The following is a 26,436-nucleotide window of genomic DNA, read 5'->3' as shown; positions in this document are numbered from 1 at the left end:
AATAAGGAAAGTGATGGGGAGATGTGCGTTAAGGTTTCTCAAGGCAACACCGTTGAACCCCTCTGCAAACATATCTGGAATGAACACTCAGTAAATCGCTGGCAAGTTTTGTGCAAGCAAATTGGGCTGAATTCTCAGTCAACAGGTCGTTCTGAAGCACTAAGGTGCTTTTTAACAAGCTAATAAGGCAGTTTCTGAACATTTGGCAAAGTCCCTTTCAGTTAGTCCAAGCCAAACAGTTTGCTGCCGGAAGATAAGTCCCATCTGCTGTGGAATTTGACATGGCCACATGTTGTTTTGTGGGTAAACCACCAACAGCACCACAGCTACTGGTAAACAAGACATCCCTGCTGGGATGGTTCTTGCTAGGAATTATAGTCAGTGTGGTGTAGAGGTTAGACTGCCGGACTAGGACCTGGGAGACCAGGGATCGATTCCCCACTCAGCTGGGAAGGTTGGGCCAGTCACTATCTCTCAGCCTAGTCTTCCCCACAGGGCTGTTGTGAGAATAAAATGGGGGAGAGGGAGAACCCAAGGCACTGCTTTGCACTCATTGGAGGAACGATGAGCTATAGATATATTGAATCAAAATAAATTAGGAGACATCGAGAATCATAGAATTGTAAAGTTGGAAGGGACCCCAAGATTCACCTAATCCAACCCCCTGTGATGCACGACTGCTTGAACACGTAAAGAGAATAATATCAATAATAATAAATGTTGTTAATAATAAATATAAATCATAATAATGGGTTATAGCCGATGCTAGTCCTGCTGGGAGTAGACTCATTGAAATTAAGGAACCTTAGTTAGTAAGGACCATTGATTTCTATGTGACTGAAACTGATCTCAAACTGATTTTAAATAGTATGGGTTGTATTCTGGTCCTAGTCAGAGTAAACCCATTGGAATGAATAGCCATGACTCACTTAAGTCTGTTGATTTCAGAGGGGTTTCTTCAGACATTGGATACAACCCATGTAAGAATAATGTAACCATGTAATAAAAATTAAAAAGAAGGAGACTTTGCAGGTGGTGGTGGGAATTGAGAACAACTTGTTGAACGTGTAAAGTTGGACAGGAGAGTTCCTGCTAACTCTCACCATTTAGAGAGAGCTTTTTAATTTGGCATTCTATGCATTTTGCCCTCAGTGGTTCTCAAACACTTTGAGGCTACTCGGCACTATTTTTCTGGGGAAAGAGGTGCTGGAACTTATCAGGAACACCTCCCTTGCTCTTTTAGAATGGCAATGGCGCCCACCTGAGAGGTGCAGGAACTGAGTTCCTCTGAGTTCCGGCTGACAAAAAGTCCTGGGGCCGCCACCCCCTTGGTGCCAGAAAGTCATCCTCACTGGCCCCTACCCTATAAAAAGCATTATTCAGAATCGCAGTTTGGACAACCTGCTGAGGACGATGACAGCACCATAAAATTCAAAACAGTCACAGTTAATTGCGCACTTATTCAGAATCCAATTAAAACTATTTAGTTTAATGAATTCAGCCAAATTGAGGGACTTGATCCAGGGATACATGCTTTCCAAAGTCTGAGAGTCGTTTACACCTCCGATGCCCCCCTGCCACCCACTTGCCTCTTAGCTGCCCCCCAAATAACCCCACTGCCCCCCCGGCAGGTAGTACTGCCCCCTTTGGGAAACACTCCCCCCCCATTTTTTTATTCATTCATAAACAACACAAACAGAAAAACAAACAGTACAAATTCTTGTCTTATCCTTATTTTTTCTAAACATTGTTAGGTGGGCTTCCCCAAGTCCCCCCATCTGATTTTCATTTAACCTCATCTTTAGTAGTTTACATATATCATAATTTTAAACCATTTTTTTATCACGCTTACTTTTACCATAAAATCTTCACATTTTATCACTTACAAATAATACTGTTTTAAAATACACTATCTTCTACTTCTAACACTACAGCCTATATCCACTTCCAAATCTAGTCTAAGATTTAAATATTAACATATTTTTTCAAATATTCTTTAAACTTCTTCCAATCTTCTTCCACCGTCTCTTCTCTCTGTTCTTGGAGTCTCCCAGACAGTTCGGCAAGTTCCATATAGTCCATCATCTTCATCTGCCATCCTTCGATAGTTGGTAAATCTTGTTTCTTCCAATTCTTTGCTAGTAATATTCTTGCAACTGTTGCGGCATACAGAAAAAAAGTAACATCCTTTTGGGGGATTTCACCCCCCACTATACCAGGCTTCTGGTTTTTTAATAAATGTGTTTTTGGACACTTTTTCAGTTCATTATAAATCCTTTCCCAGAAGTATTTTTTCAAATATTCCTTAAACATCTTCCAGTCTTCTTCCACCGTCTCTTCTCTCTGGTCTGGGAGTCTCCCAAACAGTTTGGCAAGTTCCATATAGTCCATCATCTTCATCTGCCATTCTTTGATAGTTGGTAAATCTTGTTTCTTCCAATTCTTCGCTAGCAATATTCTCGCAGCTGTTGTGGCATGCAGAAAAAAGTAACATCCTTTGGGGGGATTTCAACCCCGGGAAACACTTCTTGATAAATAAACATGTGGTCATTTAACTGGAGATAGCAAGACTGGAGATTGACCTTGGGGCCTTCCTTTTCCAAAGCATGGGCTCTATCACTCAGCAAAATCCTTCAAAGGGGTCTGAAAGGTCCTCAGATTTATCAGGGACTGACCTGGAGATTGTGACCCTGATACAAGGCAGGCCAGTTTTGCACACAAAGCAACACTGGTTCTAATATGCAGTCAGACCCTTTTTGTGCAGTGTGGAAATACAACTTATTTTGCAGCCAGTGATGTGAATCACAAGGAACTCGGTTGTGTACTTAAAGCAGACTTTGCCAATCTGGTGCGTTCCAGATATTGAGGAGTACAGTTCCCGAAAGGTTTTTCTGCTCTCCTGCAAATCTTGGGGGCTCCTCCTGTTAGCAACACCACTTAAATAACCCAGACAGTGCCCAGAGAGAAAAGAAATCCTGGCAACGCTTTACTGAGGAAGCTGAACAAGAACAATATATACTGTGAGGGGAAAGGAACAAAAAAAGGGTTTGCATTTCTTAGCTCAGGCCTTGTCCGTAGCTGGGAGACATTCAGAGGAAGGTTGCAGTGCAATTATTCTCCATTCAAGCAATGTGTGCAGAAAAGTATATATTAGGGGGGAAATAGAGAGGGTGGGATGTGCATATTTGTCAAAACTGCGTACAAATGTGTGTTTATCTGGAGAAAATTGCAGTAAAATTCTTAAGAATTGCAGTCATCATCATTTTATTATGTATACCCTGTTTTTCCTTAACATGAAGCTTCACTTCACAGATGAGGAACCTTTCTTAGACTGAGGGCCGCATTCCCTTCTGGGTAACCTTCCAAGGGCCACATGCTGGCGGTGGGTGGGGCCAGAGGCAAAAATGGGCGGAGCAACAACTGTGAAATTCTTACCTCTGTACATTCCTCTCTCTCTGTCCAAGCAAGAGTTCAAGGGCCCATTCCAGCCAGGCAAAAACCTTCAAGGAGGGTCCGGGGCAAGGCCAGTTAGAGAGGTGAGGCCTGAGGAGGGGGAAGAGTCCTGAGGGCCAGCTAGAGAGGTCTGGAGGGTGTCATCTGGGTGCTGGGCCTGAGTTGCAAGGAAAGGCCAGCAGAGAATGAGCAGAGGGTTAGGGTTGAATCCTGACAAGAGAGAAGTACTGTTTTGGGGGACAGGGGATAAGCAGGCGTGGGAGATTCCCTGGTTCTGAATGGGATAACTGTGCCCCTGAAGAGCCAGGTGCGCAGCCTGGGAGTCATCTTGGACTCACAGCTGTCCATGGAGGCGCAGGTCAATTCTGTGTCCAGGGCAGCTGTGTACCAGCTCCATCTGGTACGCTGGCTGAGACCCTACCTGCCCGCAGACTGTCTCACCAGAGTGGTGCATTCTCTGGTTATTTCCCACTTGGACTACTGCAACACGCTCTACATGGGGCTACATTTGAAGGTGACCCGGAAACTACAACTAATCCAGAATGCGGCAGCTAGACTGGTGACTGGGAGTGGCTGCTAAGACCATATAACACTGGTTTTGAAAGACCTACATTGGGCTCCCAGTACGTTTCCGAGCACAATTCAAAGTGTTGGTGCTGACCTTTAAAGCCCTAAACGGCCTTGGCCCAGTATACCTGAAGGAGCGTCTCCACCCCCATCGTTCTGCCCGGACACTGACGTCCAGCGCCGAGGGCCTTCTGGCGGTTCCCTCACTGCAAGAAGCGAAGTTACAGGGAACCAGGCAGAGGGCCTTCTCGGTGGTGGCGCCCATCCTGTGGAACGCCCTCCCATCAGATGTCAAGGAAGTAAACAACTATCTGACTTTTAGAAGACATCTGAAGGCAGCCCTGTTTAGGGAAGCTTTTAATGTTTGATGTTTTATTGTGTTTTTAAGATTCTGTTGGGAGCTGCCCAGAGTGGCTGGGGAGACCTAGCTGGATGGGTGCGGTAGAAATAATATATTATTATTATTATTATTATTATTATTATTATTATTATTATTAGCCTCGTAAACTGAGCTGCTTCTGTGCTTGTTTTCTGACACCCAAGAGGGGATGGAGCACACAGCTCTGGCGCTGTGCCGGGATTCCTCCCGCCTCTGGCTGCCCACATTGCTGTTGCATTGTTGATTGCCCTCTGCCACCCATTTGCCTGCTATTATGGAAACACAGAGCACTGGGCTGATGCAGCTGTGTTTTGCAACAGAAACCCTTAGCCCGGCAGCAGAAGTACATTACACATACAGAGAGAGGGAGAGAGACAAAACTGAGTTGCTGCACCAAAACTCTAAGGGCTGAACAAGACTTCTGTAGCAGCAGCTACAAAATTACTCAGCGTGGCACTTATGTGAGTGGAACTGACTGCAGGGTTTTTGTTATGTAAACTTCAGCTGCTGGGGAAGCCTGAGCACCCTCAGGACTATAGGGGTGGGTGGATGAAGAGGGTTGAATTTAACTCTTCATTTCGGTTACATGGCCACAACAAATATTGCCTCTCCTCTTGTCTGCACTTCTTCCCACATGCTTGAAAGGCAGGCAGCAGGTCATGGAGACAGTTGATATTGTGTCTCCCTGGCAGGTAGAGAGATCTGCTCAGATTTCCTCAGGACTATTTCTGTGGCATGGTGGTTTATAGCGCTGGACTAAGTCCTGGGTTCAAATCCCCCACCTAGCTGGATGAGCTCAGGCCAGTCGCTATCTCTCAGCCTAAACTACTTCACAGGGTTGTTGTGAGGATAAAATGGGAGAGTGGTGGGAACCATGTACACCACCCTTGAGCTGCTTGGACAAAAGGCAGGATGAAAATGTAATAATAAAAATAATAATTAAAAAGATTACAGGAAAAAGCAACACATTCCTTCAGCTAATGTTGTGTCTGGATGTCAGCTAGAAAAGCCACCAGCCTAAGGTCCACTTTTAAAGTGGTATCATACCACTATGAAAAGTCATGGCTTTCCCCCCAAAGAATCCTGGGAACTGTAGTTTGTTAAGGATGCTGAGAGTTCTTAGAGCTACAATTCCCACAGTGGCTTAGCAATCAATCCCTCTGAGAATTGCAGTAGTGTGATGGGATTGGTGGGGGGGAGGGATATCCTGACCAGCAGAAATGAGAAAACAAAGGATGAGTACAGCCCTCCGTGTCTAATTGAGCTTCGATGGGTGCCTGGATGTCTGCAGCTTGTCTTTCCCCAGGCACTGGCAACCCACGCTATGTCACTGAACAAAAGTCCTGCTGGATCAGAGCAAGTCTCCATTTCCTCCCAGTGTCCTGTTTCCCACAGTGGCTTCCACGAAAGAGGCCACGAAGGCAGCCACCCTCTCCTGCTGTTGTTCTCCAGCAATCGGTATTCAGAGATAGGCTGCCTTTGAACATGCAGGATCTATTTAGCCATACCTGGCTCACAGCCAGAGGTGCACTTTTCATCCTCTTTGCTTTCCTCTGCTTGATCTCGGCCGCTTTTGCCACGCATCGCAGCAGGGAGGCCCACAAGTAGATAAATTATTGTTCCATCCGCCTCGCTCTTTCAGATCAGCTGGCAGCATCAGATCAGATCTGGCTCTGCTCTGAGATAGTTGTCAGCATCAAGCATCATTAGAACAGACCCAGCTGCTTCTGTTTGGGGGGCTTTTTGGAAAACCCGACCGTTCCTTCTGGCAAGGCTGAACTCCAGGACTGGGATCGTAAAGCACAGCTCCAAAAAACACCAAGAGCCAATTGGCTCCAGGCGCACTTCGCAGAGCAAGAGACCGCTTTGCCCCCTCTCTATATTATTATGGGGAATGTGACGGTTTAATTGGCAGCCAGCATCCTGGAATCATAAAGCTGGGAGATGGAAAGCCAAGACATTAATGAAGTGGGCTTTTCATCCTCCAGAATATCCCCAAATTAGGCCCGTATAGCAGCTTCTAGTCAGCAAGTCTGGGCTTCCAACCCTATAAAAAAGAAAGGAAAAGGAAACTCTCCCTACTGGAGCCACAGAACAGCTCATCTCCCCCAACTGGGGTCTGTTTTGCTTACAGCATGTTTACATGGACAGATGTACCACTGCATCAGCTGCAGTGCATCCGCTTTGAATGCAGAAGGGCGCAGGTTCAATCTCTGCCATCTCCAGGTAGGGACTAGGAATGGTCCCCTCTCTCAACGTCCAAAGAGCTCCTGCCTGTCCGTGTCGACAATACTGAGCTATCTGTGTGACGTTGGCTACGACTTGCCCTGTTAACCCACAGACGCCTTCGTTCAGTAGATGAATCAATTAACCCACTAAGCCTTGCAGAATGGGTCAAACGATCTTTCATCCGTCCTGGTTTTTAAAGCATGTCATTGTATTGATCAGGGAAGTGATGGAGGTTTGAGGTAGCTTTGGATATGACAGAACAGGAGCGGGCCACCTTTTTATAGACAGGGGGCCATATTCCCTTCCAGACAACCTTCCAGGGGCCATTCACCGCTGGTGGGCAGGGCCAGAGGAACAAGTGAGCGGGACAGTAAATGTCAATGAAGGCTGGTTTCTATGCACCCCTCTTTCTATCCTTGCAAGCAAGCAAGAGGCATTCGTAGAGTTTAAGGACATGTCCCAAGCCCTCAAGCGGGGAAGCAAGGCAGTACCGGGAAGCAAGCTGCACTGCAGCTGATGCAGTGGTACAAGCGGGGAAGCAAGGCAGTGTGCCACGGGGAGAGTCCTGAGGGCCAGACAGAAAGCCCTGGAGGGCCAAATGTGGCCTGAGTTTCCTTTTCCCTCTGACAGAACACAAGTTTGAATTGTGTTCAAGTTGCCGCTTCAAACAGACTCTGCCTTCCAGCAGGCAGAGGTGGCTGCGATAGCCCGAGGCAAGGAAGAAACAGCACCTTCTGAGGTTCCATGATGGGATATCAGGCAGTTTGTTTTCTGTTCTTCCTCATCCTACTATCCCTGCTGCTCCCTGCGGAGCTTTGTCATGTAGCTGGTATGCCTTCCTCCCCATCCTTTGATGATTAAGAGACCCAACCTGGAAAGAGGTTAATTAAACAGCTAGGTGGGGCAGCTTCCATTGCCTGAGGAGGGTGTGCCATTAACCGGGGTGGGGTGAGGAACGGCATTGCAGTGATCCCAAGACAGCTGTGTTTTTGGGTCGAGTATTAGGAAGAACCTTCTGGTGGTGAAAGCTGCTCAACAGTGGAGCAGATTCCTTTGGATGCTGGTGAACGCTCCTCTATTGGAGCTATTTTAACAGAGGTTGTAGGGCCACCTGTCAGCGATTCTTTAACTGCGATTCCTGCATCGCAGGGGGTTGGACTAGATGACCCTTGGTGTCTCTTCCAACTCCATGATTCTGTGATTCTGTGAATGGGCTTTTCTTTATTCCAACTGCAAGCTCTTCACCTAGAGCAGTCTTTGTGATCCTGGCAGCTTCCAGATGATTTGGGACCTCAATGCTCATTACAGTGGTACCTCGGGTTAAGAACTTAATTCGTTCCGGAAGTCCGTTCTTAACCTGAAACAGTTCTTAACCTGAAGCACCACTTTAGCTAGTGGGGCCTCCCGCTGCTGCCACGCCAACGGAGCACGATTTCTGTTCTCATCCTGAAGCAAAGTTCTTAACCCGAGGTACTATTTCTGGGTTAGCGCAGTCTGTAACCTGAAGCGTATGTAACCTGAGGTACCACTGTAGACCCCCCGCTTCCTCTGTAGATTAGAGCTGCAGAACCTGAAGAGAATCTCTTTGGAGGAGAATTTGCTCTAGCTGGTTTCGCCTGCATTCAGCAAGTCTGCTCTGGGTAGGGCTAGCATTCATTGGACACAAACCACTGCCTCCAACATTGCTTGGATCCTGCTTGGTTGGGGCTTGGTTGGAGACTATGTGGGGCTGCCCTTGAGACTGACCCAGAAACTCCAGCGGGTGCAGAATGCTGCGGCGAGACTCCTTACAGGGTCCTTGCTGTGGGATCGCATTCACCCAGTGCTATACCAGCTGCACTGGCTCCCGGTGGAGTACAGGATCAGGTTTAAGGTGCTGGTTTTAACATTTAAAACCCTCTATGGCCTAGGACCCTCATACCTACGGGACCGCCTCTCCTGGTATGTCCCACGGAGGACCTTATGGTCTTCAAATAAAAACATCTTGGAGATCCCGGGCCACAGGGAGGTTAGGCTGGCCTCAACCAGAGCCAGGGCTTTTTCGGCTGTGGCCCCGATCTGGTGGAACGCTCTGTCACAAAAGACTAGGGCCCTGCAGGACTTGACATCTTTCCGCAGGGCCTGGAAGACAGAGCTGTTCCACCAGGCCTTTGGCCAAGGCACAGTCTGACCCCCTCCTTCGGTAATCCTCACAGAACTCTAGCCCAATGGTTGCCATTAATTTGATTTTAGAATGAGTTGATTTTAGAATGCATTTCAATTAATTGATTGTGATTTTATGTAAATTACTTTACTTTTATTGTTGTTAGCCGCTCTGAGCCCGGCTTCAGCTGGGGAGGGCGGGATATAAATAAATTATCATCATCATCGTCATTATTTGGTTGGCCACTGTGAGAACAGGATGCCATGGCTTGATCCAGCAGGGCTTGTCATACGTTCTTATGAAACTGGAAAGAGAGCAAAGCCATTGCTGGTCTCTTAAGTAGAACACATGAACAGGGCCTGCTTCCCTATATTTCCTCTGCTGCCAAGCTTGATGGAATAGCTGCTGGTATGGCCACATTCTAAACATGCAAATTTAAACCAGCACTTTAAATTTTGCTGGCAAACTGATAGCTAGCAAATGCAGATCTTGTAAGACCAGGGCAATGCGATTTGGATCTTTGGACCTCATGTAACAACGTGCTGGCTGCATTCTTGACCAAGTTGATATTTCCAGGCCACTTTTCAAGGCAGCCCCACAAGAAAGCAGAGAGATCTTATCTTTGAAAGGTCAGTCACACAGTCTGAAGAAAGATCGGGGTGGCTGGGCAGGAGGGAGTGCAGGCAGGTTGCAAACTGGGTCAAACTTTCAGCAATGGGTGGTGCAGGGGAATGGAATTTTGGACTCAGGAATTGGAGGCACCCCCCAGCCTCTCTTTCCAGATCTTGGGACTCCCCACAAGCGATGCTCCTCGCCAGTCTCCCTAAGTGCTTTCCACCTGGCTGGAATGTCTTTTGAACCACAAAGTCCCTCGCTTGCTAGTACGAAGGATGGAATAATGTTTGTGTGCACGAGAAGTTGTGTAGCAGATTCTGACTTTAGCATGATCTACCATACAAGGCAAGGGCGGAGAATAAATTCAGTTCCGTTCACACTGAAAACTGAATCTCTCAAATTCACACTTTCTGGAATAATATATGCACAGCCCTCCTTCGAAATTCTCACTCATCTGAATTTTGTGACCAAATTCTCCAACCGAACGATGTTTCTAAAGGTGCATCTATCAAGGGAAGCCGTGCAGAATTATGAAGATATTAGTGAAAATAACTGAGAGAAGTGAATTCTATCAGGGGAAATTTCTTGCAAAAAGGTGTACGTGAATCAAAGCCACCTCTAAAAATGTGTTCATTGGGCATAATCTGCAAGAAAATTGCTGTAGGAATAAGGAGAACTGAATTTAAGATTGGAAGAAAATGAGAAAGTGGGAGAACTGAAGCCAAAAGATCCTTCCATCCCTTGTACAAAAAAAAGAGTTGCATTTGTAGTTGCTCCACCCACTTTTGCCTCAGGCCCCTCCCACCATGGACGTGTGACGTAACAGTGGACGGTGTCCCAAGAGGGTCACCCCTGCTTCCACTTGTGAAAGGTTGAAGGGTATATTGCGTTTCTCTTTCCTCCTTTCTTCAGGTGCATTTTCCCCTCTCGTAGTTTCTCCATCAAATGTAATTTAAGGTCCCCGAGAGAGTCTGAGGTTTTCTCTACAGCTGCATACGACCAACCATCCATTTCACAACTGTGGTCAGTTTCCTTCATCTTCCTCCTCCCAGCACACACATTCTTGGCGTGGTAAACCTGAGTCAGTTGCGCTGAAACATTATCCCTGTTTTCCTTCTCTCCATCTCCTAGTGAGGGGTGAATCTATCCATGTGTGTGTGGTTTTTTTTTTTTTCCTCGGCTTTTCGTTCTTCCAGTTCTAAGTTCCATTTTGCACACCAGCTTGCAATTTTTCTGAAAAGTCCTCATAAAAATGCGGCAGCATTTGAGTGTGAATTTCTCCCGATATGCATAAGAAGCTGCCTTATACTGAGTCAGACCATTGGATCCATTTGATTCAGTATTATCTACACCGCAGTTTCCCCAACTTGGATCTCCACCTGCTTTTGGACTACAATTCCCATCATCCCTGATGACTGGTCCTGCAAGCTAGGGATGATGGGAGTATTGGTCCAAAAACAGCAGGAGATTCCCAGGGGTTGGGAAACCCTGTTCTACACTGACCAGTAGCAACTGTCCAGGGTTTCAGACAGGGAACATTCCTGGTTCTAGCTGGAGATACTGTGACTTGAACCTGGCACTCTCTGCATGCTGAGCAGATGCTCAAACACTGAGCATCTACCCCCAAATTCTTCTGTGCAGTTTCTTCTAACAGGCTCATTTTTGCAATCTATTTTTTTTCCTAGTACAGTATAGACGTCTCCCTACACACTTTACCCTAGTATATGCATTTCTGTACATATTACAGTGGTACCTTGGTTTAAGAACAGCCCTGTTTACGAACTATTCAGTTTACGAACTCTGCAAAACCAGAAGTAGTGTCCCGGTTTGCGAACTTTACCTCAGACTAAGAATGGAATCCGAACGGTGGAAGGGCACCGGTGGCAGGAGACCTCATTAGGGAAAGCATGCCTCGGTTTAAGAATGGTTTCGGTTTAAGAACGGACTTCCAGAACGGATTAAGTTCGTAAACCAAGGTACCACTGTATTTCTATTTCTCCTTAGAAAACTCAAGCAAAATCTAAGAGAATCCTCTTTTGACTCTGGTATTTTGACTCTCACAGTTGGCATGCAATGTTCGAAATTCGCCAGGCTCCAGGCGCATTTTGAGCCTGGCTATTGGCCACTTGCAACCCCAGGATGCAGTCTGATGTCTTCACCATCTGGAGACGTATGCCTGGGGGTCCTTGGATCTTGACTGTTTTCACACAGTAACAACACATCCTATAGTATTCTCCCCATGATATTTTATCTGCACACTCAGAACGGATTTCAGGAACCCAAAAGTCATATTGAAAAAATACGACTCTCAAGCTGTCTGGCTCCAAAATGGCAACTAGATATTATTCCAGTTTGGCGACTGTAACCCTAGTTTAAGGAGCCATTTGGTGCTTAGCTTATATATCTGAGTTTCTCACACTGTTGACATGTGGTCCCCAACAGAAAACAAAGTTGCCCACCCATAATCTAAAGCAGCATTTCCAAAATATTCCCTGGGTGGAGTGAAAGGGTTTCAACTGGCAGAAGGTGGAATAATGTATTTATTTGTGTTTTTAAGCTGCAGAAAACAATTCACGGTATTATTAGAACTACCCCCAAATGTTGGTGACACCACCCCTTCTCAGGCAAATATAATTTGGGGGTAGGTTTTCCCATATCCCGCAGCAAACCCCGCTTACAACTGGAGCAAATTGGCTTTAGCTTCTTCTCTCCTGTTGACACATAGGCTGAGGGAACATATTCCCAGCTCGGGACAGTCCGTGGCCCAGCAAATTTCTTGCCTCCGGCAGAGTATGTGAGAGGATATGTGCCAGGAAGTTTATGGCTGGAGACTTAAATTGCCTTTCATTGCTTCCAGGCACGATTGTCTAGCACAGAGGAGGAAAGGGATTAGTAAAACCAAGGCACCTGTGGACATGACTTCCTTCAGACTGTCTGTTATTCATTGACAAGGCCTCACTGTTGGCTAAGTCATGAGAGTTATATTGTTCTGCATGGTTCTCCATGAGGCTATACCAGATCCATTTCCTTGTGAGAAGACACGTGCTGGATATGTGTGTCCCTTTTTTCGTAATACTATTTTTATTTTGAATAATAGATATTTATCAGAGGTGGGAAACTTCAGTCCTGTGGGGCCAAAAGTGGCCCTTCCAAGTCCCTCAATCAGGCCCTCAGAACTCTCCCCAGGTCACACCCAAATCCCATTCTGTACCCTCTCTCAAGTTTTTTCCCACCTGCCTGGTGAACTCTAGTCATGTCTCTATCCTCCTGGATAGAGGATAGAGAGGGGTGAGTGAGTATGGCTGAAGAAACCAGCCTAGAGGGCAAAGGTAAAATTTGCATTCATTGCTCCACCCATTTTGTTTGTTTTTTAAAAAATATTTTTATTTGGTTGTACATATTGAAAATTATAATCACACCACAACATATCCACAGTTTCCTGTGGATCCACAGAGTTCCGAAACTCTGGACTTCCCACCTTCCCCTCCATGGATTCTGTTGTTAAACCTTTTCTGCTGCATTTTTTTTCAATAATCCAAATTTTTTATAACTCCACTATGTCCATATCTCTTGTTACATTACAAGTGTTGTTGCAGTATGCTAGTGTTTTCATCTGCTTACAGTGGTCTTTAGGGTAAATTATAATTTTTTCCCATTCCTTATTAAAGTTTTGGTCTTCCTGGTTCCCGAGCTTTCCGGTCAGTTTTGCCATCTTGGCATAGTCCATCAATTTAATTTGCCATTCTTCTCTGGTAGGGACTTTATCTTCCTTTCATTTCTGGGCTAATAACATCCATGAAGCTATCGTCGCATACATAAAAAGTCTTTTCTGCTCTCTTGGAATTTCAGCACTTACAATTCCTAATAAAAAAGCCACTATGTTGTTGTTTTATAAAAGTTATTTTAAACATTTCCCCCCCCCAATAATAATAATCATCAGGTAGTTGTTTATCTCTTTGACATCTGATGGGAGGGTGTTCCACAGGGTGGGCACCACTACCAAGAAGGCCCTCTGCCTGGTTCCCTGTAGCTTTGCTTCTCACAATGAGGGAACCACCAGAAGGCCCTCGGCGCTGGACCTCAGTGTCCGGGCAGAACGGCCAAGGCCGTTTAGGGCTTTAAAGGTCAACACCTTTGAACACTTTGAATTGTGCTCGGAAACATACTGGGAGCCAATGTAGGTCTTTCAAGACTAGTGTTATGTGGTCTTGGTGGCCGCCCCCAGTCACCAGTCTAGCTGCCACATTCTGGATTAGTTGTAGTTTCCGGGTCACCTTAAAAGGTAGCCCCACGTAGAGCGCATTGCAGTATGAATTGCGCGTTGCAATTCATTAGATATCATTTCCCAGAATGCTTTTACACATCCACCACATATGCTAAAAGGTGCCTTCTTTTTCTTTACATTTCCCGCAGATATTTGTAGTCTTAGTCTTAGACATTTTTGCTAACTTACTAGGAGTTAGATACCAACGGTACATCATTTTCATATAATTTTCTTTCAACGTACAGCATGCCGAGAATTTTAAATCAGCTTTCCATAACCTCTCCCAAGATGAGAGTTGGATATTATGCCCCAAATCCCTCGCATTGCTCTGCCCATTTTGACCCCTGACCCTGCCCACTGCCACCATATGGTCCCCAGAAGCTTGCCCAGAAGGGAATGTGGACCCCAGCCTGTCAGAAGGTCCCCCACCCCTGTTTCAAGGGTGAGAGTTGGAGAGGAGAGAGACTTTGTCCCCCGCTTTGCCCCACTTTCTATCCCTGAGAGCTTTCATGAGGGAAAACGCTTGACGGGACTTTCTGGCTTATTGGGCTGAGGCTTAAAAGATTTTCTCTCTCCCAATGCAGTGTCCTGACTCTCTGTTGATGCCACATGGTGTCAGAAGTGGGATATGGCTTGGGGAGGGGCGTGGCCAGGGAAAAGTCTTGAATGGCCAGGCAGAGAGGCATGGAGGATCCCCACTAAGAAACAATAATTCCCCCCATAAACAGTCGGAGAGTATGTTGTGGCAGGGAAGGAGTTAACGTTGCCTGGAATGGCAATATGTCCAAGAGAGAAAAGGCAGATGGGATGGGGAGCCTGGCTGGTTCTCTAAGGGGGGAAGGAAAGACCAGGTCACAGGTAAGGAATCACAGCAGCTACAAAACATCCAATCACTGCAGCTGGGAGTGACTTTTTTTGGGAGGGGAATATTTTTTATTTCATTTTATGATGTACAGTGGTACCTCGGGTTAAGTACTTAATTCATTCCAGAGGTCCGTTTTTAACCTGAAACTGTTCTTAACCTGAAGCACCACTTTAGCTAATGGGGCCTCCAGCTGCTGCTGTGCCGCCGGAGCACGATTTCTGTTCTCATTGTGAAGCAAAGTTCTTAACCTGAAGCACTATTTCTGGGTTAGCAGAGTCTGTGACCTGAAGCGTATGTAATCTGAGGTACCACTGTACATACGTAAGACAGAGAGAACAATTATAACAAGAGATGAAAATCTAAAGGCCAAACCCAAAAAATATGCACGTATAATAAGTGCAGTTTCAACATGGGTTAAGTAATGGAGTCTGAGCAATTAAAGAATAAAGAAGGAATATTTGTGCTATTTGATTGAGTACAGTTCCAGATTTTCCAGACTTGCGACGGGGGCTGCCTTTAAAACGGCGGTTCCACTCTATATGTGATAAAGCAGTCATATTTTAAAAGCGTCTGGAGGTTCCAGACCTTGTTGAAATCTAAAATTATGCGTCATTTTCTCCATTATCACTATATCCCAAAGCCAGTGTTGCTGGGAACAATTTGACCCAGGCAGACCACTTTGCAACAGCAATGATGAAAGATTGTATTACATTTAATGCATGAATTGAGGCAACCGGGAACCTCAGATGGTTGGATATTTTTTTTCCCAATCCCTAACAGAACTTTGGATTGAGTGGGTGAGGGAAAAGGTTTGATTTGAGGCCCAAAATCCAATGTGCAAAATTTAAGATTCGTTGCTCAAACAGGTCAAAGGCCCTGCGCATGTTTAGTCCGATGTAAGCCCCTTTGATCTCAACAGCTCTTACTCCCTAGTAAGATTAGAGCCTACATGTAATTTTTTCTTTAGGTTCTGCTTCATTAATTCTCTTATGATTATTTGTAAAATCTTTTTTTATTAAGTTTTACGTTACAAATTTAAATTCAAGCATTAAACACCAACATCGTCATTTAGGATTCCCTGAATCCTCTGCCCTTCCATGGTTACTATTATCCATCTTTTTTCAGCCACTTATTTTCTGTTTTTCTTAAATAACCCATTTTTACCTTAGTTTTTAGTACATTACAAGCATTACTCAACTGCTGCCAAAGTTTTTAGTTGTTTACAGTGTTCTCTGAGACACATTGTAAATTTTCCCCGTTCCTTCTTAAAGTTCTTCTCTTCCTGGTTTCTGATTTTCCCGGTCAATTTCGCCCTTTCTGCCCCATTAATTCTCATCCTGTGCCTGTTCTAGGTCCTCGTCCCATCGCTCCGGATTTAGAAGGGGACCTTCTCTTCCTCCTGGACAGCTCTGGTAGCGTCTCCTACTACGAATTCTCCCGGGTCAAGGAGTTCATTGCGGACCTCCTCAGGCCATTTGCCTTCGGCCCACACGATGTCCAGACTGGCGTTGTCCACATCAGCACCATGCCCACGATGGAGTTCCCCTTTGACCGCTACCTCTCCACCGGGGCGGTCCAGCATGCCATTCGCAGCATCCAACAGGTGATGGGCGACACCAACACAGGCAAAGCCCTCTCCTTCGCCAAAGACATGCTTTTCAGTGGGAAGGCCGGAGCGCGGGCTGATGTCCCCAAGGTGATGGTGTGGGTGACCGACGGCTTCTCTACAGACGACATCTCCCAGCCAATGCAGCTCCTGAAGGACATGGGGGTCACGGTTTTCATCGTCAGCACCGGGCGTGGGAACTACTTGGAGCTGTCCGCTGCTGCCAGCCAACCTCCGGAGAAACACCTGCATTTTGTGGACGTGGACGACCTGACCATCATTACCAAGGACCTGAGAGACTCCATTGCAGGTAATTGGGTAGTGTGTCAAAACAAACAAATGCCCGGCCAGATCAGAACTAGATCTGTTGGGTCTTGTCTCTGGCCTGCCCAAGTCCCAGAATGCAGTTTGGCGGAAGTCCCAGTACATTGTGGGTACATTAAATTGACACATACACAAAGCCTACTATAATACATAAAAGGTAAAAAGGTAAAGGACCCCTGGACGGATAAGTCCAGTCAAAGGTGACTTTGGGGTTCATCTCGCTTTCAGGCTGAGGGAGCTGGCGTTTGTCCACAGACAGCTTTCCGGGTCATGTGACCAGCATAACTAAACCGCTTCTGGCACAATGGGACACCATAATGGAAGCCAGAACACACAGAAATGTTGTTTACCTTCCCACCGTTTACCTTCCCACCGCAGCGGTACCTATTTTCTACTTGCACTGGTGTGCTTTCAAACTGCTAGGTTGGCAGGAATGGGACAGAGCAACGGGAGCTCACCCCGTCGTGGGGATTCGAACCCCCGCCCCTCCAATCGGCAAGCCCAAGAAGCTCATCAGTTTAGACCACAGTGCCATCAGGCTCCCTTGGCCTGAAAGCAAGATGAGCGCTGTAACCCCATAGTCGCCTTTGACTGGACTTAACCGTCCAATCCTTTACCTTTTTTTACCTTGTAATACCTAACTATGAATTAAGAATGACTCTCTCAATTTCATTCCTGCAGTTCTGCTTTGAGAGTGGAATCCCATTCATGGCATCTACTTAGAGGTAAATTCCACAGGGTTATCTTCAGTTAAGTCCAACTCAGAGCAGACCCATTGAAACAGATGAACCTAAGTTAGCCATGTCCATTAACATCAATGGGCCTAGTCTGAGCAGGATCAGCATCCGCTATACCCCATAGTTTCCAAACTGTGGGTTGTATCCAGTGCTAGACCCATTGGAATGCCTGAGTTAGGCCACATTCACACCATACTATTACAGTGGTACCTTCTTAACCTGAAACTGTTCTTAACCTGAGGTACCACTTTAGTTAATGGGCCTCCCGCTGCCGCCGTGCCACCGCCACACAATTTCTGTTCTCATTCTGAAGCAAAGTTCTTAACCTGAGGTACTATTTCTGGGTTAGCAGAGTCTGTAACCTGAAGCTTCTGTAACCTGAAGCGTCTGTAACCTGAAGCATCTGTAACCCAAGCTACTACTGTATGCCACTCTAAACAGTTATCTACATCATCATCATCATTTGTACCCTGCTTATCTGACTGGGTTGCCCCAGCCACTTTGGGTGGCTTCCAACATATGGCTTCCCCCAAAGGATTCTGGGAGCTGTCATTTGTTAAGGGGTGAGGAGAGCTGTTAAGAGACCCCTTTCCCTCCCCTCCCAGAGCTACAATTCCCAGAGTTCCTAGGGGGAAAGGAAGTACTGTTAAACCACTCAGGAAATTCCAATGGAAGCAAAAGCAGGGTTGGAAATGGCCAGTGTTTGTGTATCTGCGCCATGCCCAGAATGGAAATAAATTCAACAAACATGATCAGCGATCAATCTTGTCATTGCTTTTAGTCCGCAAACAAGGCACCCACCCACAATTTGAATTACACATTCTTTGCTTCGAAATGAATGGGGCAGAATAGCATGACAGTGTCGCTTACATGATCCGTTACTTGAGTTACATGATTTCAGCACAGCAGACGATGAGAGGAATAACCTAACTTTTGACAGAAGACAAATTGCAGCAGAATGGAAACTGGGCGCCGAGCGCAGGGCAGAACAGGAAAATGATGCCTTCTTAAATCCCTCTCTCTTAAGAGGTCCATCTTTCGAGAAGGGAATCCAGCGCGCTCCAGATCACAAGCCTCGTTCCCCAAGCAAAGGCCGAAACCCCTTGATCCAGCTTGCTTGCATGTCTATTACCCACAAGGCACCTCCTTGCTCCTTTATTGCTTTCACTCTGGACATTTTCCCTGCAGCTGCAGGCAGTTCTTGGGGCTGCTAATGGTTTGGAAACTCACGAGGGTTACCATGGAGCTGGGGAAGCTTCCAGCCATTCCTTGGCACCTTTGTGCTCCTTAATCTTAGGGGATGGTTTTTATTTCATGTATTTTTATTATTTTTTAAAGTCCCTTCTGCAGCTAAAGTCTTTCCTCAGCCTTGTTTTGCTCCACAGCTCTGGCACAAATTCATTTCACCAGGAATAATAATAATAATAATAATAATAATAATAATAATAATAATAATAATATTTTTATACCCTTCCCATCTGGTTAGGTTTCCACAGCCACTCTGAGCGGCTCCCAACAGAATATTAATAATGATGATGATGATGATGATGATGATAAAACAACAAAACATCAACATCAACAGTTTACGAGGCTAATAATAATAACAATAATAATAATATATTATTTCTACTGCACCCATCCGGCTAGGTCTCCCCAGCCACTCTGGGCAGCTCCCAACAGAATCTTAAAAACACAATAAAACATCAAACATTAAAAACTTCCCTAAACAGGGCTGCCTTCAGATGTCTTCTAAAAGTCAGATAGTTGTTTATTCCCTTGACATCTGGTGGGAGGGCGTTCCACAGGATGGGCGCCACCACCGAGAAGGCCCTCTGCCTGGTTCCCTGTAACTTCGCTTCTAGCTGTGAGGGAACTGCTAGAAGGCCCTTGGCACTGGACCTCAGTGTCTGGGCTGACCGATGGGGCTGGCGACGCTCCTTCAGGTATACTGGGCCGAGGCCGTTTAGGGCTTTAAAGGTCAGCACCAACACTTTGAATTGTGCTCAGAAACACCCTGGGAGCCATTGTAGGTCTTTCAAGACCTGTGTTATATGGTCTTAGCAGCCACTCCCAGTCAGCAGCCCAACTGACTTTGAAGGACACCTTCAAAGGTAGCCCTAAATAGAGCACATTGCAGTAGTCCAAGCGGGAGATAACCAGAGCATGCACCACTCTGGCAAGACAGTGTGCAGGCAAGTAGGGTCTCAGCCGGCGTACCAGATGGAGCTGGTAGACAGCTGCCCTGGACACAGAATTGACCTGCACCTCCAAGGACAGCTATGAGTCAGTCATGGCTCAATTGGGGCCCACTAATCTTTGCCTCTCCAGCCATGTCGCTGGATGATGATGTCACTGGGTGGTGACAGCCAATGTGACATCAGCTGATGGGCAGGGCTCACTCCTCCTTGACCAGCAAGTTTGGACTCTCCACTTGTCAACTGGGGAGTGGAGGGTCTAAATCCTGTGGGAAAAGCACTTGGGAGTTAGACTCCTCCATCCATCCCTTGGGTCAAGTCTAACAGATGAGCAGGAGCGCCCACTGATCAGTCAGTCAGCTGACATCATGTGGCCCTCCAAGTTTCCCTCTCTGGCCCTCAGAACTGTACCCAGGCCACACACCCTTCCCCTCGGCTCCCCACACCCTCCCTGCCCCGCACCTCCAGTATGGCTTTCATGAGCGTCCCAGAACTCTGCTCCTTCTTGCTTTCAAAGCACTTAAAAACCGTTCAAGATTTAAACGTCTCTCAGCAGTGTACAGCATAAAAAGAAGGAACGGCATCGTTAACACAGAATGACAGCAAAAATACCAGCAAAGTAAAATCATGCAAGAATAAAATGAATAGGAATTTAAAAGGATAAAAAAAAATATATCTTGCTTGTTTGGATGTAGAATAGAGACCGGGGGGGGGGGACTGTTAGTCTGTATGAAAAGCAGCTTAGTGCCCAAAGGTAATAATCAGATTTGTTGCTCCCCCCTGCTCCCCCTTGGATGGAGAAAGGTTCCAGGAAACTGTTCTCTGTCCATTCAACCACTCTGTTCAAGCAAGGTCAGGCCTTGGGAGGTTAACAATCTCCACTGCCATGGAAACCTCTGTGGCCCTTGACTCATTTGCAGCACATGGCTGCGGCCTTCCGAGCAATGGGGGGGGGGCTTCCATTTTTCACCCCAAGGCCATTCCCCATCTTGCACCCACTGACACCCATCAGGACTCCTCTGAGCAGATAAAGCCATCCTCGCCAAGCTGGTGCCCTCCAATGTCTGGTCTCCCAAACCTGCTGGAGGGCACCAGGTCGGCAAAGGCTTCTGCAAAGCCACAGATCAGAATGATGACCAGCTTCTGAGCTGCGGGGCTGGGAGGGCGTCTGAACCACCCAGACATGGCTGCCCAGGAAGACGCCCAGAAGTTGCACTATGATATCATAGGAGGCCTTTTTTTTCAAAGGCCCCCTTTGTCGAGAGGCACAAGGCGGGCATTGTTCCGTCAAGCTGGGCTTGTTTCTCCTTGAATTCCCCACATCTGCCAGCAGCTGGTTGGCATTGCCCGCAGGGCTGGCTCAGCTCAAGCCAAAGCAATGCTTCCTGGCTGCCCATCCCTCCCTGCCCCGCCTCCGTGGACTCCCTTAACCTGGAAGAGGCAGAAAAGAAGAATTCTCCTCGGCTGCATGTGATCTGCGCAAAGCAGAAAGGGCAGCTTGTGCTTTTCAGAGATAGACACACTACAGAGTTTTGGCCTTCGATCAGAGCTGGATTTCGGAGAGCACAACCAGTTTGCCCGTACTGGGTGCTGAGCTGAGATGGTGCCGCAACCATGACAACAACGGAAGGCGAGAGGCAGGAGGCACCAAATTCTGGCATCGCACAGCGAGCTGCTGAAATTTTCAAGCCCAAACTCCATCACTGCTTCCATTCCAGGGTGCAGGATTCTCTCAATACTTTCTGTTCTCTGTTTGCTGTCCCACAGGTGCAAAGAAAGAGAGGGAATGACAGGGCAGGCATAGAATTCTGAGGGTTGTTGAACTCACAGGCTGAGATATTATTATTTTGAGATCTGGGCAGTAGTGCCCTTTGGGGCTGGTAGGACGGAAAGCAGGGAGCATGACAGTAGGTGGCGCCAGAGCCACTAAAAGGCAGTGCCTTCCTGTTCTAGTGTTGTCCCTCTCATCCTCTTCCCTGCTGAGTTCCACAAGGGGCAACACTGAGACTGGGCAACCTCTTGGACTGGTTGTAAGAAGGCAGGCAGGTGGGGGCTGGCTTGGTGGTGTAGAACCTTTAATAATAATAATAAAATAAAATATTATTTATGGCCCGCCCGCCCCAGCCAAAGCTGGGCTAAGAGTGCCTAACACCAGTAAAAGTAACACAGTTTACAGAAAATCACAATCAATTAAAATACATTCTAAAATCAGCCTGAGGGCCACATCTCCTTCCAGGGGCCACATGCCAGTGTGCAGAGGGCCAGAGGCAAAAGTGGGCGAAGCAACCAATATTGCAGCTGTCAGTCTATCTGAACAAATGTGAACGAGGTGCCCTTGACACGGTATTAGATCAGATCCATGCCATAGATTAACTGAAAGCATGTGGCTTCTCCCAAAGGCTCCTGGGAACTGGATTCTGGGGATTGGAGTGCCAGGCATTTGCAGATTTCTAAAGGAGCCACGGGACATGGGTGGCACTGTGGGTTAAACCAGTGGCGTAGCGTGGGTTCTCAGCACCCGGGGCAAGGCAAGTAATTTGCGCCCCCTAACCCCTGGATTTTAGCACTCGAGTCTCTTCCGCGCCCCCCCCCAGATGTTGCGCCAGGTGCGGCAGGCCCCCCCTGCACCCCCCACGCTACGCCACTGCTCCCACCACAAGTCTTCAGGACAGCCATCCGAAGGCTGGCGCGGGGAGGTCTCTCCGCCCCACCGCCAGGCTTCGGAGGAGGTCCGAGGACAGTGGGGGTTCCTGCTTCCTCGAGGAGGGCCGGCCAAACGCGCCCCCCCAAATGTTGCGCCCGGTGCGGCCGGCACCCCTGGCACCCCCCACGCTACACCACTGGGTTAAACCAATGAGCCTAGGGCTTGCTGACCAGAAGGTCGGCGGTTCAAATCCCTGTGACCTCCCATTGCTCGGTCCCTGCTCCTGCCAACCTAGCAGTTCGAAAGCATGTCAAAGTGCAAGTAGATAAATAGGTACCACTCCAGCGGGAAGGTAAACGGCGTTTCCGTGCGCTGCTCTGGTTCGCCAGAAGCGGCTTAGTCATGCTGGTCACATGACCCGGAAGCTGTGCGCTGGCTCCCTCGGCCATTAAAGTGAGAGGAGCGCCACAACCCCAGAGTCGGTCACAACTGGACCTAATGGTCAGGGGTCCCTTTACCTTTTTAAAGGAGCCATTTCCTCAGTTTGTGAAGACTGGCTGCAAGCAGGCAAGCAGGCCACTCACGTTGTGTCCGGGGCGCCTGCCAAGGTTTGATCACCAAGTTGACAGGGAGGCAGGGCGAGTGTCATGCCGAGAATGAGGTGCAGCAGGAAGGCACGGCCTGAGGTTCACATGCCAATTGCACGTTTGACAACCTGGATTCCACACACACACACCCCCACACACACACTTGTAGCTGCTTCTTCTCAGGCTGAGTGATGTCACCTTTCTTCCCTGGGGCTGTCTGTGTCTGCAGCAACAGACCCGGCCGAGCGAGCACAGACAGCAACGGTGTAATCTCTGTTCCCCTTCCTTTTATAGCAGGGGAGCCCCCTTCATCCTGAGAGCCACCTTCATTTCTGGGCAACCTTCTGTGGGGGGTGGGGGATGCCAGGGGTGGGTGTGGCCAGAGGCCAAAGTGGGCAGAGCAAGAAATGCAAATGTGGGTTTTAAAAACATGCTAAACTACCATATTTTTCGCTCTATAAGACACACCAGACCACAAGACGCACCTAGTTTTTGGAGGAGGAAAACAAGAAAAAAAATATTCTGAATCTCAGAAGCCAGAACAGCAAGAGGGATCGCTGCGCAGTAAAAGCAGCAATCCCTCTTGCTGTTCTGGCGTCTGGGATAGGTGCACAGCCTGCATTCGCTCCATAAGACGCACACACATTCCCCCTTACTTTTTAGGAGGGAAAAAGTGAGTCTTATAGAGCAAAAAATACGGTAGTTTCTACACACGCGGTCCTTCACTCCTCCTCATTCTTCAGCCAGGCAAGCGATGGACATGATCAGAGTTCCAGCCAGGAGAAAACACTCAAGGAAGTTGCAAAGCATGTCTGGTGAGGGAGCGTGGCCTGGGGAGAAAATGGGTGTGCCTGGCGAGGGGGTGTGGCCTGGGAAAGGGGGTGTGGCCTGGAGAGAGGGGCTTGGCTGGTGAGGAGGCATGGCCTGGGTCAATATTAACTCAGCGGCAAGAAGGAGGGAGACTCAAAGCCAAATAGAATGTTGAGAAGAAAATGCCCTAGAGTTCGGTTTTTTAAGAGATGCTTTGGAAACAGCTGCTTCAAGGGGGGAGAGCTGCTTACCAGCTCAAAGAGGAGAAACAGCACAAGAAAGCTTTAAGACAATGAGGGTTTGAAGCAGAAAGAGCGAGGACGCTATCAGGCAGAGGTGGTGAGCCTCAGTCTGAAGGGCCAAATCCGGCCATCGGGACTCTCCCCAAGCCACACTCTTCGCTGACCTGGCTCAGCAACCTCCTTGGGTGTTTTCACTTAGCTGGAATGTGTGCTTGAACTCTGATCATGCCTCCTGCTTGTCTGGACAGAGGATAGAGAAGGGTGTGTTTAGAAAATAGCCTGTTAAAAACTCCCGTTCATCACTTCGCCGCCTATTGCCTCTGGCCCCACCTACCACTTCCACACTTTTCAGTGCAATTCCCTGACACATCCCTTCCAAAAAACAAAAACAAAAAAGGCAATTCCCCTCCACACCCAAAGCATTTTTTTATTGTTATCTTTTTTGCACAAGAGCACCAAGCCCACTTTAACTGAGCACCCTGCATTTATTTGCCTGTAGGCAGTTGACTCTCATCTGCCACAATGTGGGTGTACCCATGCTGCAGATGGGAGGACTGAGGCTAAGAGAGAGGAGAGGGACAGGGAGAATTTATGCATCGCCTACAGCTAGCTAGGAAGCAATTAAGTTCCGGTTTCCAAATCTCAGCTACGGAAATGAATGAAGCTTTCAACGTTCTCAGGTTTGTCAGAGGGCTTGCATCTGTCTGGACGCTTTGGGCGGGGAGCGACGTGATCCTGCGCGGTTCTAGCAACCTGGCGGCCCTCTGGGGTAATGTCTGTACAGTTTCAAGGCCTGCCGAGCGTGCTGGAGAGATTTCCGTGCCTTGGCAGGACCTGGCTTGGGATGGGCTGGAGCCTGTCTCTGTACAGTAGTGAGCAGAAAACTAGCCAGGCAAAACACAAGGAGCTCACACGCCCCTGGCCTGCCTAGTGCCTGATTATTATTATTTTTTAACTGAAGGCAAAGCAGGCTTAAAGCTTCCTCCAGACCCGCAGCAAGCCCCTTCCTCCCTCTTACTGATTTCCCTCTTTCACTGACAGCCATCAACAGGCCTGCTTAGGAGCTTGGCAGCTAAGGGGTGTGTGTGAACAGAATATGTCCTTTAAGGGGCACCATAGGGCAGGAGTTTGAAGCATGAAACTGAGTCCCCATTCAGCAGAATAAGAAAGACATCCCACCTGCCACTATGGCAGGGCTGCCTTACAACCTATGGCGTAATAAACATTGCTTTGTTGTATCCAGTGCTAGACCTTCCCAAAGTAGACCCATTGAAGTGAATGGGCATGCCTAACAGAGGTCCATTCATTTGAATGGGTCTACACGGAATGAAACATCCCATCGCCACCTAAAACAGGGGTGAGGGACCTTTTTCACCCCCGCGGATCAGGTCCTTTTCTCTCCCACCCCACCTCTCGAGGGCCGAGTGTCACTGGTGGGCTGGGCTGCCCACCTGTCAATCAGCTGGTGTTGCACTGATGTCAGCTGACCTTTTTGGCACATTAAAGTCTGGTTTGCTGGCCTCTCCTGGTGTCGCACTCATAACCAGGAAGGGATCTAACCTGAGGGTTAATCAAGGTCTTGCTTGGGTCTGCAGGGAGATGTTCATGCAATTGAATAGGAGCCAAGGATGAACATCTGGCTGTTCACTCTAGGAGTTGGGAACATCTAACCCTCCAGATATTGCTGAGCTGCTGTTCCCCATCGCCCCCTGCTAGCATGGTCCAAGGCCAGAGGGATGCTGGGAGTTGGAGTCCAGGAAAATCTGGAGGACCACTGGCTCCCCAACCCAGTGTGGTGTAGTGTAGTGGTTAAGAGCGGTGGACTCGTAATCTGGTGAACCGGGTTCGATTCCCTGCTCCTCCACATGCAGCTGCTGGGTGACCTTGGGCTAGTCACATTTCTCTGAAGTCTCTCAGCCCCACTCACCTCACAGAGTGTTTGTTGTGGGGGAGGAAGGGAAAGGAGATTGTTAGCTACTTTGAAACTCGTTCGGGTAGTGATAAAGCGGGATATCAAATCCAAACTCCTCTTCTTCTTCAAACCTATCCTAGACCCAAGATTGAAATGCAGTGATTTAAGAGTAGCTCACAGCCCCGAGAATAGTCCCTAAAATCCAATTCTCGGGCCCAAGCTTGAGATCTGCAAACCCTGCCCCCTGGAATATCCCCAGGTGTTTATTTATTTTTATTTCATTTGTTGAATTTGTATATTAGGCATTCTCTCCCTAATAAGAAGGGAAGAGACCCACCAATTTCTAACCTTCAGATTGCTCACACTAATGTAGATGATGTTGTCTCTGCTTCCACCTGCTGGTCTTGGGGAAGAGATGCAGGGAGCAGAAACACACTTGGGGGGGGATGGGGCATGTTTGACTCACCTGAGCATCTCCTCCTCCTTAATAAGTACTTTTAATCTAAACATAATATCAAGTTGTGGGGCTGTCTGCAGCACTGCAGCACTAGTCCTATTCAGAGCGGACCTACTGAAGTTCATTGCTATATCAGGGTCTGGAAATGTAATCGAATTGGTTTCTTTAATGCAGTGGGTCTCCAATATTTTTTTCTCTGGGTCACACTTTAAGAATAAAAATTTGCTCATGCCACACCAACGTTTTTATTGATAAGAAATACGTTGGAAAACCTAAAGAAAGAACCCCCAGCAGTGCTTGATTTATAACAGAATACAACTACAGTACTTTACAATATGATCATGGGACATTGATAAAGTATAAAGCAATGCAGTTACATAAGAACACAAATCATTCCCAAAATACTG

The 26,436-nt window shown here is 47.5% G+C and overlaps 1 protein-coding gene across 1 annotated transcript in view; it reads left to right on the top strand.

Annotated features, from left to right (window-relative positions):
• VWA1 (von Willebrand factor A domain containing 1) overlaps window positions 1-26,436 on the top strand; it is a 37,892-nt gene that overhangs the window by 2,076 nt on the left and 9,380 nt on the right. Inside the window, exon 2 of the mRNA XM_082230188.1 lies at window positions 15,868-16,431. Within this exon, the coding sequence (XP_082086314.1) occupies window positions 15,868-16,431 (564 nt within the window). The remainder of the gene's footprint in view (window positions 1-15,867; window positions 16,432-26,436) is intronic.

The sequence above is a fragment of the Podarcis vaucheri genome (genome assembly GCF_965113315.1).
Source record: "Podarcis vaucheri genome assembly, chromosome: 7".
NCBI classification, from domain to species: Eukaryota; Metazoa; Chordata; class Lepidosauria; order Squamata; family Lacertidae; genus Podarcis; species Podarcis vaucheri.
This window is presented reverse-complemented; position numbering and strand designations above follow the sequence as displayed.